Consider the following 15358-nt stretch of genomic DNA (forward strand, 5'->3'; position numbering starts at 1 on the left):
CGCTCTCATTTAATCGCTATGCTATTCTCCTGATGTTGCTGCCAGTAATCGCCAGCAGTTGGGACCGGTGCGCCCCCCTTTTACTTTCCAAAGCCAATAAGTAAACGGCAGTTTTGTGGTTTTAGAATGTCCAAATTTTCAAGCTCGTTCGCTTCGCTTCGCTCGCATTTAATCGTTATGCTATTCTCCTGATGTTCCTGCCAGTAACTGGCAGCAGTTACGCTCGTTGCGCCCCCTTAATTTCCAAAGCAAAAGATATAGCTACAAACGGCAGTTTTGGAACTGTAAAATGTCAAAATTTCAAGCTCGCTCGCTCCGCTCGCTCGCATTCAATCGCTATGCTATTCTCCCGATGTTGATGCCAGTAATCGCCAGTAGTTGGGTCCGGTGCGCCCCCCCCCCCTTAATATCCAAAGCGATGAAAAATATAGCTACAAACGGCAGTTTTGGGACTGTAAAATGTCAAAATTTTCAAGCTCGCTCTCATTTAATCGCTATGCTATTCTCCTGATGTTGCTGCCAGTAATCGCCAGCAGTTGGGACCGGTGCGCCCCCCTTTACTTTCCAAAGCCAATAAGTATAGCTACAAACGGCAGTTTTGTGGTTTTAGAATGTCAAAATTTCAAGCTCGTTCGCTTCGCTCGCTCGCATTTAATCGTTATGATTTTCTCCTGATGTTGATGCCAGTAATTATCAGCAGTTGCGCCCGGTGCGCCCCCCCCCCTCTTAATATCCAAAGCGATGAAAAATATAGCTACAAACGGCAGTTTTGGGACTATAAAATGTCAAAATTTTCAAGCTCGCTCTCATTTAATCGCTATGCTATTCTCCTGATGTTGCTGCCAGTAATCGCCAGCAGTTGGGACCGGTGCGCCCCCCTTTTACTTTCCAAAGCCAATAAGTAAACGGCAGTTTTGTGGTTTTAGAATGTCCAAATTTTCAAGCTCGTTCGCTTCGCTTCGCTCGCATTTAATCGTTATGCTATTCTCCTGATGTTCCTGCCAGTAACTGGCAGCAGTTACGCTCGTTGCGCCCCCTTAATTTCCAAAGCAAAAGATATAGCTACAAACGGCAGTTTTGGAACTGTAAAATGTCAAAATTTCAAGCTCGCTCGCTCCGCTCGCTCGCATTCAATCGCTATGCTATTCTCCCGATGTTGATGCCAGTAATCGCCAGTAGTTGGGTCCGGTGCGCCCCCCCCCCCCCTTAATATCCAAAGCGATGAAAAATATAGCTACAAACGGCAGTTTTGGGACTGTAAAATGTCAAAATTTTCAAGCTCGCTCTCATTTAATCGCTATGCTATTCTCCTGATGTTGCTGCCAGTAATCGCCAGCAGTTGGGACCGGTGCGCCCCCCTTTACTTTCCAAAGCCAATAAGTATAGCTACAAACGGCAGTTTTGTGGTTTTAGAATGTCAAAATTTCAAGCTCGTTCGCTTCGCTCGCTCGCATTTAATCGTTATGCTATTCTCCTGATGTTGCTGCCAGTAACTGGCAGCAGTTACGCTCGTTGCGCCCCCTTAATTTCCAAAGCAAAAAATAGAGCTTCAAACGGCAGTTTTGGGACTGTAAAATGTCAAAATTTCAAGCTCGCTCGCTCCCCTCGCTCGCAGTTAATCGTTATGCCATTCTTCTGATGTTGCTGCCAGTAATTGCCAGCAGTTGCGCCCGATGCTTCCCTCCCCTCCTTAATATCCAAAGCGAAAAAATAAAGTTACCAACGGCAGTTTTTGGACTGTAAAATGTCAAAATTTTCAAGCTCGCTCGCTTCGCTCGCTCGCATTTAATCGTTATGCCAATCTCCTGATGTTGCTGCCGGTAATTGCCAGCAGTTGAACCCGGTGCGCAACACCTTTCGAAAGCGAAAAAATATAGCTACAAACGGCAGTTTTTGTACTGTGAAATGTCAAAATTTTCAACGCTCGCTCGCATTCAATTTTTATGCAAATCTCCTGATGTTGTTCCAAGTAATTTGTTGTTTCACGCCGTCATTCTAAAAAACTTACAAATGTTGCTCAATGACTGCGCTGTGGAATGTATGACATATCGTTATGTACTGTAGTCCCCATTAAGTTTGCAGACTGACAGCGCACGCACACACGCGCACACACACATACACACGCAAGCACGCATAAGCATACACACCCTCAAAATTACTTTTCCACGAGGTGCCCCCACCGAACTAAAACATATGTTTTAGTTCGGTGGGTGCCCCCTATAATGTCTTGACCCATGGTACGCCACTGTGTGTGTGTGTGTGTGTGTGTGCGTGTGTGTGTGCGTGTGTGTGTGTGTGTGCGTGTTGAGTGGGGGGGGGTGGGCACCAAGCTTCTCCACCCCACCCCTCTCAAGGCTGCGCCGGTCCAGTTATGGGCTTGTAATCGTGGTGATGGTGACTATCGCCTATCATCCCCCCACTCCTCTGTACGGATTTACGCCGTTGCATCAAACGTCACTAACGTGTTCTACAAATTGTACTGCATTTACAAGTGCTGAATTCCATATATCTGAGGTAAATTCCCATAAAGCCAACTATAAATTCAACCGTGTTTTTGGTATGACTTACAGAATGTGTGGCCGTTGTGCCTTTTTCGTCAATAATGAAAATTCCTTCAAACGATCCTGAAATCTGAAAGGTGACTTTGTGGGATAAGGAAACACATATCACAACATCTGCTCATATAAAGGGAAGCTTTTAGACACGGAGCTTGCTGATTTTTAATTGTTAAAGAGATGATATTATAGTTTTGGTTGAGACCTAACTTCAGGTTTTTAACATTTTTTGTGAGATAATGAGAAACCTCTTATGAAATATGAAAGAGCATGTAAATCTTATTAAGATGGATTCAATGTTACTCGATGAAAATTGGTTTTTGAAATGGCTGAGATATCCAAAAGAGAGTAATACACTGTACTGATAAAAGGTGGGACCCACCTTTGGTTATAGGATCGTTTTGTTTTACTTCGTTTTTGGATATCTCAGCCAATCCAAAACCAATTTCCTTTATCCAATAAACTTTGAATTCCTCTTAGAATGGTATGCTCTGTATAACTAGTTTCATAAGTGCCTTTTTTTTTGGTATCTTGCAAAAAGTTAAAGGCCCAATCCTCATCTCCACCAATACTATACCATCCCTATAAGAACGCGATGCATGATGGGCGTTCATTTGTTTTTTAACGCAATATTCTTCTTACTAGCTCTTTGGCGAGCGCCGTCTGCTGATTCTCGACGAACCGACAACTGGACTCGACTCCTTCGTCGCACAGCGACTTGTAGAGAGTCTACGCTCTCTGGCTGAGCTGGGTTATAACATCATTTGTACCATCCACCAGCCTTCTTCACAAGTCTTCAGTATGTTCGACGAGTAAGGATGTACATTAACTAACAAAAAATCAGTAATTGTGACTTTGATCCTTGAATTTGAAAAAAAGAAAAGAAAAATGGGCCGATATACTTGAGGATGAAATGTTTCAACTTCGAGTAAGGATGTACATTAACTAACAAAAAATCAGTAATTGTGACTTTGATCCGTGAATATGAAAAAAGAAAAGAAAAATGGGCCCATATACTTGAGGATGAAATGTTTCAACTTCGAGTAAGGATGTACATTAACTAACAAAAAAATCAGTATTGTGACTTTGATCCTTGAATTTGAAAAAAAGAAAAGAAAAATGGGCCGATATACTTGAGGATGAAATGTTTCAACTTCGAGTAAGGATGTACATTAACTAACAAAAATCAATATTGTGACTTTGATCCTTGAATTTGAAAAAAAAAAAGAAAAGAAAAATGGGCCGATATACTTGAGGATGAAATGTTTCAACTTCGAGTAAGGATGTACATTAACTAACAAAAATCAATATTGTGACTTTGATCCTTGAATTTGAAAAAAAAAGAAAAGAAAAATGGGCCGATATACTTGAGGATGAAATGTTTCAACTTCGAGTAAGGATGTACATTAACTAACAAAAAATCAGTAATTGTGACTTTGATCCGTGAATATGAAAAAAGAAAAGAAAAATGGGCCCATATACTTGAGGATGAAATGTTTCAACTTCGAGTAAGGATGTACATTAACTAACAAAAAAATCAGTATTGTGACTTTGATCCTTGAATTTGAAAAAAAGAAAAGAAAAATGGGCCGATATACTTGAGGATGAAATGTTTCAACTTCGAGTAAGGATGTACATTAACTAACAAAAAATCAGTAATTGTGACTTTGATCCGTGAATATGAAAAAAGAAAAGAAAAATGGGCCCATATACTTGAGGATGAAATGTTTCAACTTCGAGTAAGGATGTACATTAACTAACAAAAAAATCAGTATTGTGACTTTGATCCTTGAATTTGAAAAAAAGAAAAGAAAAATGGGCCGATATACTTGAGGATGAAATGTTTCAACTTCGAGTAAGGATGTACATTAACTAACAAAAATCAATATTGTGACTTTGATCCTTGAATTTGAAAAAAAAAGAAAAGAAAAATGGGCCGATATACTTGAGGATGAAATGTTTCAACTTCGGTCACAAAGAGTAATTTTCAGCTGAGATTATCTCATGTTTTTAGTACAAAATTAAGAAAGTTATTCTTGCACTAAAGCCAATCAACAGTGTTACATTGACGATATGTACTGTGTCATTAAGTCCATGCAAAGTCTCTTGGAAAGATTTTCTGTCTGTTCAAATAATGTTGTGCTACTTTATTCCAGGGCTTTGTTCCTGATGAGGAATAATCCTATTCAAATTTGGTAAATTCAATCATGTATATTTTGCCCATCGTGAAATCCGTTATACAGTCAAACCTGTCTATATAGCGACCATCCAAGATAGACGAAAAAAGTGGCCGAAAGGAATTGTTTTTAGTGGTCGTATAGGGCAGGTGACCGCTATAGACAGGTGGTCGCTAAGACAGATTTTACTGTAGTTCACTCTTTGCCACATCTTCCACTGTAACCGATCTCTCCTGGCCCAGACTATTTCTCATGGCGGACGGGAATTGCGTGTACTTTGGCCCCCGTCAGGATGCAGTGGCGTATTTCTCTGAACTAGGCTACACGTGCCCGGACACCTTTTCACCAGCGGACTACCTCATCGATCTCCTGGCGATCAAGCCCGGTTTTGAGAGCGCGTGCCACGAGCGAATCTCTGTAAGTTACTCTTGGTGCACCCTTTTGCGATATATCATATCATATTCGTTCAGGAAAGTGCATTACAAATGAAATAGGACCGTATCGTTAATTGGGAATCTACTATGAAACAAACACTTCATGTATAAAACCAAAATACTGCCCGCCAACTGTCTGACTGTAGCCAACTCTAAGCCTAGTTATTGTAAAAATGGTGTTTTCTCGTTTTGGTAATGATTCCTATAACAATGTGTATGTACTTCAAGTGATAATACGAGCTATGTCGATTGGTTTATACATATAGTAAGATACCTTCTTCTTTTTGTCCTAACTCCTCCTCCTTATCCATCTCTTCTGACACAGACTGTCGCACGGGCGTATGAGGGCAGCAGACAGGCATCCGTTGTGACCCAGAGGTTGCAGGCTGAATACACGAAGTCAAGCGATGAAGACGTGAGGCTTAAATCATTAATGTGGATACGAAAATGTTACTCCTGCAAATTATGTTACATTTCCATAACTACACATTAAATACCTTTACACTAGAAATTAAAGTAAATTACTGGCAACTCTGCTGCATAGTAATTTACTGTAGTTTTATTTTACAGTAAGTTACTGTAAGTGCTATCGGCAGTAAATTACTGTACATTCCAAGTGTTTCGGTCAATTACTGGCAACCATGCTGCCCATTAATATGCTATACAGGTGTAATTCATCTTTGATACAGTAAGTGAATAACACTTAACAGTAAAATATCATTTCACCGTAGGAACTATAGTCGTGATACCACCTTACAATAATCTTATGAGGTAATGATTACCTTTCGGATTGATACAAAATACGAATGTACCATAATTTTGCAATATGTGTATCTTTACATCAATCGGTCAGATGATAATCACCTTGAAGATTATTGTAGAATACAGTATTCGATTGATATCATAGTATTACGTTACAGCTGATATCGCAAGAAACAAAATGTGAAGAAGAAACCGCAATAAACAGACTTTATTCAAATCATTGTTGTGTTGATGCTCAATAGGACGTTCCTATCAAAAACTATGGTCACAAACTGACATGATGGTGAAGGTTAAATTGACAATAAATGTGAAAGAAACTACAATAATTATCTAGCCAAGTTGTGTGACTTATAGAGATACATGGTACATGTATAATGCATAAGAAATCGTTTGTGCAGGGAGTGGGTTGCAAACGGGTGGTTATTGACGAGTTCGGGTAATACAGCCGCGCCGGGAGTCCACGGCTTAAAGACCAAAGATAGTTTATGATTTGGATCATTGTATCTATGATGACAGCATAATGGTGATGATGTACTTGATAGGAATTTTAATTACTTAGTTGTGACGTGGTGTTTGGGGCCTTTATCTTATCACGAGCGAGAATTCCAATTTTGTCAATTCCATTGCAAATTAGCAGCCATGGCAACAACAACCTAATATTCTTACAAATCAGTTGCCATGGTAGCAGCAGCTGCTAAAACACAAAATGGCTATAGATGCGTAATTTCTGTGAAGGACGCGAATGGAATTGACAATGATTTAGACTATCCATACGTTTAAAAGCATGATATCACCGTATCTCCCTCCCTCTCTCTCTCTCTCTCTCTCTGCAGAGCTTTTTACTGGACGAAAACTACACTGGAAGGTAAACGGAAGAGATAAAAGTAGACTTTCCTAATAATGTCGTCAGAGAGTCACGTGACTGTGTTATGTTTGTAATAGTCATACTTATTAAACCCGTACCATGTACAATAGATTTGAGTCACCCAACATAATTTCATCGGCGTGGATAGATCATGCGCGCGAGATGCTACGCAATATTACGCAAGTGACACCAGTCCTGGCCAAACACCATCAAAGTTTAAATAGAAAGCACTCGGGTACAAATGCCTCCGTACAAGGTTCCGTCACGCCGTAGAGGCGCCATTTGCAACATAGCACTTTGCATTAAAGTAGCATGTGCGCGCATCATCAGGACTGGTAACATAGAGGTTAGCTGTATTACTGATCAAAGAGATTGTAGGGTCCTACAATCAAGTCTTCTTTACTGATACATTGTTGTAACTTTAAAAGAGGGAGCTTGTCTTCCTCTTGGGTTCCGAATGATACAGAAAGCAAAACAAGGGTTGTAAATGGTTACAACGTTAGCTTCTTTACCATAGAACAAGGACAACAGGAGAATAATGTCCTCAGTGTAATAACTGTTTGCATAAACAAGAGATGGAGCACTGTTCTAAATTCTGTTTGGTCATCAGGGTCCTCTTGTACATTACTTGAGTGAAAGAAACATTTATATTTCCTATTTCTAATGCTATAATCCAAATGAATCGATTGGTTAAAATCTTACTTTTGCTTTCAAATTATTTACGTAATACGTGGTATTCCTCCATTCCTTTTAGTCATTGTTATTTCTCCATGTTATTAATTCAATGGACAAAATGCCAGGGTAGCAAAAAGTCAATGTATAAAAAGTGACTGTTACTGGTAGGCCTTACCACCCGAGTATACCAGACCACTTCACACCAGGATTTCTCAATAGGCCTACTCTTTACGAAAGAATTGAGATGGACTCCCGACGACAGACATTGCAGTGAGGATAAAGTGCCACACCTTGCGTGGACTCGAATCTCATGGGAAACCCTGGGCACCGTTTCATGAAAGTTATCAGCCCTGACAAGTTGTCAGTTTCTGACAATCATCATGGTAACAGTCAGACACCAGAGCTTTCATCCAATCAAAACCAAGGATTTTACTAATGTTGTCAGAGACTGACGACTTGTCAGGGCTGACAACTTTCATGAAACGGTGCCCTGGTCTTATTTGTGATGTTTTGACCGCTCATGCAGCGCACGCCATCTCCTTATCAAATACCTGAAAATGTTATTACTATATCGTCCTTTATTGAATATGTATAACCTTTCTGCTTTAGAGAATGATTGAACGTATTAATAATTAATGGCAAATTATAGTTTTCACCGGAAGAGAGTGAGTTTGTGTCATTCTTTACAATCTATGATACAAAGAACAGAAAGTTAAAGTGCAGTACACTCCCGTTATAACGAATTTCCTGTTACAACGAAACAAAAATTCAGGCTGCAACATTATCAGTTCTATGTTTTTGTTTATTGTTTATTTGTTCGCGTATGACGAAATTTCGATGTAACGAAAGAAAACTGCCGGTCCCGAAGACTTCCTTGTAACGGGAGTGCACTGTATTCGTTGGAAGCAGTTTTCAGTACGATATTGATACTTTGATGTGAAACCTTATAATGTTGTATAGCGATTATTGTATGACCCACAGAAGTCAACCGATGCCGTGGATGAGTCAGTTCGTGTATCTATTTTGGAGATGTGCAGTTGGTATCTGGAGATACCCTACACTGATCCTCATTCGCTTCCTTCTAATCTCGGTAAGAAGTCATTTGGGTGGAAAGCAAACTTTTTGAATAAAGGTTGAGAAATTGTAAGTAAATGCTATTCTGTTGGGACATGATTCCTCGTATTAAGCTTGATACTTAACCTATTCTTATTTGAACTTCAAAAGTGAATTTTATTTAATCCTAATTATTCGATTACTTGACTGCAGCTAATATTCGCATTCTACCCCTTTCAGACTACCCGTTTCCCAAAGTTATACCACCGTGAAATAATTGACGAGGGATTGTATTCTTTAAGCTATGAAATGATGACGCACATGAGTTTGCCACATGAAGGTCCCCTGCTTTTTATATTTTTCTTTTTGTACTCTCTGTTTCCAATCAAGATAGACTAATGCAATCACCTGTAATATGCAATTACTCGTTAATTACGTTTCATTTTTAGTGAGAAAACTCAGTAACTTGGGAAACAGTCGTGCTCCAGCTGAAGTTCCCTGATCAAACCAAACGACAAAACAGTAGCAAAATAAGGCAAGCATAGCAATAAAAAACAAATTAAAGTAATGATAATAAAAAGCTCCATTAACCAAAGAAGAGCAATCATGCTGTTGCACATCAATCACGCCAGCTTGTAACTACATCGTAACTAAATACAAGCGGGTTCTAAATTGTTTGGATACACGTATCACAATAACAGAAATCTTTCACTGTCTGTGTGGTTCCGTCGCTGTGTTATTATTCTTCACTCGTTTTTCCTGAAAATACTATATAATGTCGTTGCATCAAGAATAATGTAGTGCGCACACCTCACAGTATCGGACGAGGAGAAAGACCATCCTAACATTGGTTGGTTTTTTGTCTTCTCAACATCGTGTTCATCATTCAGTGCGCATGCGCCCTGCTGATGGTGATCTATTTTCATCCTGCGCCTACTTACACCAGCTCCAGGGCGAACGGAATCCAGGGTCTTCTCTTCTTCCTCTCCTCTTTCTTCATTATATTCAACTCACTGCTCATCTTATCAGTAAGTCACTGAAACAAACTAATGGGATACCATATTTTAGTGTTATCCAAGTACCACCAGATAGTTGTGGGTGTATAGTACCACCAGATAGTTGAGTTTGATCTCCCAAGACTATCACCAAGTCAACATTATAATCCCGATATAACCGATGCATCAAAAGTGTAGTCCCGACTCTGTCCTTATAGTATGATACCATTCCCGATAATAGAAGTTGAAACGTGATTCCCAAGGTATACTGCATGATCATCTCTGACTTGGTCGTCACGTTGTTCGTAGAATCTGGAGTCTATATGAGTTCACTGCCAAATCCTCAACATCAGCAACACGTGAAGGATAAGTTATCATCATTGAAATGATTTTCCCGTAAGTCCGACTTATCAATCCGGAAACCGTGGTAATCTTTATGATTTACTTTAACATGTGGCTTGAAAATTAACTTCCTAGCAAAGATGAACAAAATTTACAATTTTCTTCAATAATTGAGAGCGCTAAAGTTATAGTGTTTTTATGATTTAGTCAATGTTACTACAATTGTATGCTGATTTTGAGGAGAGTGATAGTGAAGAAAGGTTATGATTGTGACAAAGAACTCTGGTCTTCGTTCTTGGCACCAGGTTCTTCCAGCTGAGCTGCCCCTCGTGATACGAGAACACCGTGACGGTTTGTATCGCTTGAGTGCGTTCTACGTCACCACTTTCCTCATTCAGGTGAGACTGAGGTCAAGACTAGCTATGAACCGAGCTTTTTCTTAACTTCGCAAAGAGTAGGCCTATACAAATTGCGTATTCAATTTTTATGCATTTATTGGTAACGAAGGTTGTTATCGCTTGCTCTAAAGCCCCTTTTTAAGAGAGCTGTTCATACTGAGACAACGTCCGGTTAGTGTCCTGGTAAATTTTTTTTCCCATCCCGCCTGTTGAAACGGTCCCTGCAAAATGTTACTCGGACGTTGATGCTCGGTAACTGTTGCCGAATTTTACCCTAGCCAGCTAGGGTAATTACCTCGACATTACCCGACGTTACCCCGACATTACCCCGACATTTCCCCGACATTACCTCCAACAACCCTTTTAATATCAGGTTAAGTCACTAGTATTTGAATGGAAAAACAAACACGTTAAAAAGGTGAGTGTGCGTGTGTGTGTGTGTGTGTGTGTGTGTGTGTAAATTTTGTTTTTCTACAATATACTTTCAGCTTTCTCCGGGGACATTAGATTTACTGGAAGCTAGTATTCAGTGGTGTAAAGTTGGGAGAAGTTTCGTAACAAAGTGTTCCCAGGACGAGTCCTTCGACACGATAAAGGTGACGTCAGACTAAACCGATTGCCATTGGTCAAGATCCTGTCGGACTGCATCTTTCTTTTTTTTGGGGGGGGGGGGGAGGGAGTTTCTAGGCAGGATTGTAACGATATTTATTGATTTGTTAATAGCCATTCCTTTCTGAAATAATCGCCAATAATGGAATACATGTGATGATCTACATCTATACATCTACATGTACATCTACATCTACGTTGGTACTCAACAAAGTCCAATTCTGGATATGATGCTAAGGATAATGTCATTAAGACTTACGATATGTTTTCGACAATGACAAATTTCATTCCATGTTTTTATCTCGGATTGAGCAGAGTATCATTGGTTCTCTGTTCATGGTGCTCTCAGTTTTAGCGGTGTACTTCGTCACGGGACTTAGACGTGATCCAGCCGCTTTCTTCATTGCTACGGGTATCCTTATCATCATATTCCTTGTTAACGTTGGATTCGGTGAGTACCAAGCGACGCAAGACGAAAAACATAAGCATAGGCCTTACTTATAGGACACACTCCCGCAGACACCCTCAGCTACTTAGTATATAGTGGTTGAAATTCACCATATTGTTGACCGGTTTCCTTGGTTTTTTTTTTTTTTTTTGGTCGTAATGCAAGTTGAATAAAAGGCAAGGCAGCCTTTGTTAGCCGCGAAAACAAGAATATTATTCTCTTTAGAATTGCATGTACAGAAAGGCTTTAAAACCTAATATTTCATAAACCACAAGATATATAAGTCTCGACAGGTAGCGGTTCAATGCAACTGAATGCTTCATAAAGTTTTCATAATGTATAATGTATTTTTTCTCTTCATCATATCCCAGCTGCACTGGTATCTTCCATATATGAGACAACAGGTAAGACGGTTTCTCAGGCTATTCCACTGGTCATCCTCTCAAACGTCCTTGGAGGCTACTTTTGTCTACTCAAGTGAGTAACGCTGCTCTGCTGGAAAGAACACAGTGTCCCACAGTGTGAGAAACACAGTGTGAAACAGTGTGAACACAGTGTGAAATCTCTTCACACTGTTAACTTCGCACGTTTTAACAGTGTTAATACAATGTGAGCCATCAATTAACAGTGTGAAACAAAGTACATTTGTATTACCATGTGAACACTCTGCGAAAACCACACCACAGTGTGAAATCATCTCTACACTGTTATGTGAACACACTGTGAACACACTGTGGGACACTGCGTTCTTTCCATTAGGGTAGATCTACATCCCAAGTTATTACGTCAGCATTTTATCAAGACTATCCTGATTTCCTTCTGATTGCATAATATTTGAGGAGAATTCAGACCCCTGCTTCCTACGACAGGTTTTTATTTCTTCACTGGTTCGTATCGAATCAAAGACATGTGTTTAGTGGGAATAGTGGGAATTGCAATGTAGGTAGGCCCTCATTGGTGACAGATTACACTAATCGAAATGTAGCAATTCTCTCGCCAAGACTTTTTCTTCATTTTTTTTTTATTCTCTTGAACACTATTTATTATATCTCTGTGATAGATGTAAATTCAACTCTCCTATATTAAAGGCAATAATTACCATTTGCAGATGAAACAAAAACCCAGCTTTAGTGCTTCAATATAATTCTAGAATTTGAGTTTGGGATACAAACATCCAATGTTCAAACGTTAGTCGGTATAATCATGTTAAGTATTGTTGAATATGCAAAATGTGAACGATAGTTATATAAAAAAATGTTTCTAATCTAAATCGTCTACACCCAGTTATGTGAGAAAAATTTTGATATCTCCCTATCTTTTAGGCTTTATTGGGAAAACGTTTATATGATAGGATGTTTTGTGATACAACCGACATACACGTATGCATCAAAATATTATGTGATAACTCGAACAGACCCACTGCTCCCAATGGTACGCAATACCTTTATTGTATGTTAAGATACATTGCACATAAATGTTTGTAATCCGTTTGGTTTTATGCTTTATATCCTTCAATCATTACCCCTCCAAGTTGTAGCTGTAAAGGTGATTTATTTTAACTCTCCACTTTACCTGAAACGGTTCTGTTTGTCGATCTCATGTATTGATATCGAGATTTTATCAATATATTGACCCAAACCACTCTGATGACCTTAAAACGTTTGAATCCATGATATCTTACATGTACCAAATGTTACAATATTAACTACAACAAGTAGGACATTCTTTCAATTGTCGCATTGAACAATGTTGCTGATATTGTTTGCTGTGCACAGTATTTTCACGGCAAATGTACAATGAAGGTATTAAAGTTGTTGCAATGGAGTTTTATTAAGAGTTCTTTTTTGTTTTTGTTTCTTACTACCCCTCTTAGCTCCATACCACAATATCTGAATCCAATTTTGTACATCAATTGGTTGCCGTGGGGATATGAAATGATGTCTATAAACCAGTGGCGTGGCGTGAACGACATAGGTGAGTAGAAAAAAGAAAAGAAAATAAGAGATATTCTTGGTTTGTTGCTTTGTCGTATACGAAAGTCAAAATGGAGTATGTGTCTCATATCTTAAAGTCGGCTCAACTATGTAGGTAATCGTTTGTCTTGAGTTACTCATTGAATGTCCTCTTTGTACATTAAACCGTTATGCCGAAGCGTTCCCAGTTGAAATAAGATGTAACCAGATGAGATAAAATGTAACCTTATATTCCTCTGAAATAGAAATCAGCTTTAAGCTCAGTGTAAGATTACATTAAACATGGATGTGAATTACTTTGTTCATGGTATACGCAGTGTCGAAAATTCTCATGGAAGAAGCAAAATGAAATAGTATACATAGGATAGCTTTGTCTCATGCTTTTCATAATAACACAACGTCCGGACAAAAACTAAAAATAAAAATCAATTGAAAGAATTATCCAGACTTACTTTTATCTTGCCTCACCAGTTTGCGTCGAGCAGCCGTGCTTACGGACTGGCGACGCGGTACTGTACCGATGGGGCTTGAACAAGGTTGGTGATGAAGCTCCGTGTCTTTCATATAACATCGTCTACAATCACTCTTCAGTAGGATAGCAAACCATAAGTCTATTAGAAATGCCGTTTTTTAAAGTTCAATATTTTTAGAAACAAATCCTGGTATATCTAACTGATCACTATTCGGAAGTTATTCAACCAGGAATAATCAGACTTCATTGACAAAAACATTGAATTTCCGTCATTTTTTTTTTTTTTTTTTTTTGCACACCATCAATATAAAATTGTGAGGTTATGACATGGTTAGCTCACTCATTTGCATATCATATGCACTGTACAAGAACTGTTTTGCAGAAATTAGCAAAACTTCAAAATGTCATAACTTCCTTATTTTTCTTCCAATTTCAGTCAAATTTTCACCGTTGAACTTGTTAGACTTTACTCTCTTTTATCAGACTAACTTATTTGGACTGGATTTTTCCCCTTAAAGCCACCACATCTCTCTGAGCCATGTGACACCTGCAAACAATGGTCAATGCAGGAATAAAACATAATGGTATAGGGCTCGCTGGAATACCATTGCTAACACTGAAGACGCTCCCTTGGGTAAATTTTCGGGGTGGTGTTCGTTATTCTGAAGGGTCGTTAATCCGAAAATTAGGTTCGTTATTTCAAGGGTTCATTTTTCCCTAAAACCACACGTCGAATTCCTATTTCTAGCTCGTTAATATAATTATACAGACATGAAATAGGGTTCATTATTCTGAACATTTGTGGCGTTAGTCCGAAAATGAAGTAAGGTTTGTTCTTCCAAACGTTCTTAAATCAGAAAATGAACAAAGGCATATTTACAAACAGTGACTAAACAAACTTTAGGGAATTACAAACCTTATTTTCATATCTGATTTACGAACCTTCGGAAAGATAAACCCTATTTCATTTTCGAAAAGGAATCTGTCGAATAACGAACTCGATTTTTATCAACTTTCGAATTGGCGAACATTTGGAATAATGGACCTTTTTGTCATTTTCGGAATTATGAACCTTCGGAATGACAAACTGAAACCAAATATATATGGCCCATCATTACTCCCAAGAAATATTGCTTTTCATATCCTTAGAAAGTGTCATTCTAAGTTGACCTTGATACCGTCCCAACCTAGTCTCTTTTCCCTGCTCCTTTGTAGGATGCCTTTACGAAGGATCTTATTCTCATCATCGTCCAGCTAGCTGGCTACCACATCGTCGCCTTCATCATCTTGTCCTTGAAGATGAGATACAAATGGTCTGGATAGCAGACAGACAGACAGACAGGTGCAGAGAAAGACGGCTAGAGCGACGGACAAATAACCGGCATTTTGCAATAATTGTATATTATACTAATACTCTTACATTGCAGGCGAGAGCGAAAGGTACACAAAAGACAAGGAAAAAAAAAAACCCCAGACACAAGTTAAATGGCGAAAGCACACTTTTTAACAACACACTCCTTAAAGGGATTGTACACTTTCAGGTGAGAGAGGGCTTCAGGTTTCCACTGTTTTCATGATGATTGTTTGTTGTTGTTTTTTT

General features: G+C 39.0%; 1 protein-coding gene across 1 annotated transcript in view; it reads left to right on the forward strand.

Moving 5' to 3' along the window:
• Nucleotides 1-15081, forward strand: part of LOC140242901 (protein white-like) — a 37891-nt gene extending 22810 nt beyond the window's left edge. Inside the window, exons 6-17 of the mRNA XM_072322648.1 lie at nucleotides 3201-3367; nucleotides 4975-5149; nucleotides 5492-5581; nucleotides 6762-6793; nucleotides 8450-8558; nucleotides 9412-9549; nucleotides 10164-10256; nucleotides 11181-11316; nucleotides 11685-11790; nucleotides 13187-13287; nucleotides 13758-13822; nucleotides 14974-15081. Coding sequence (XP_072178749.1) covers nucleotides 3201-3367; nucleotides 4975-5149; nucleotides 5492-5581; nucleotides 6762-6793; nucleotides 8450-8558; nucleotides 9412-9549; nucleotides 10164-10256; nucleotides 11181-11316; nucleotides 11685-11790; nucleotides 13187-13287; nucleotides 13758-13822; nucleotides 14974-15081 — 1320 coding nt within the window. The remainder of the gene's footprint in view (nucleotides 1-3200; nucleotides 3368-4974; nucleotides 5150-5491; nucleotides 5582-6761; nucleotides 6794-8449; nucleotides 8559-9411; nucleotides 9550-10163; nucleotides 10257-11180; nucleotides 11317-11684; nucleotides 11791-13186; nucleotides 13288-13757; nucleotides 13823-14973) is intronic.
• The last annotated feature ends 277 nt before the right edge of the window (nucleotides 15082-15358 follow it).

Source organism: Diadema setosum, chromosome 19 (assembly GCF_964275005.1).
Source record: "Diadema setosum chromosome 19, eeDiaSeto1, whole genome shotgun sequence".
Taxonomy (NCBI): Eukaryota; Metazoa; Echinodermata; class Echinoidea; order Diadematoida; family Diadematidae; genus Diadema; species Diadema setosum.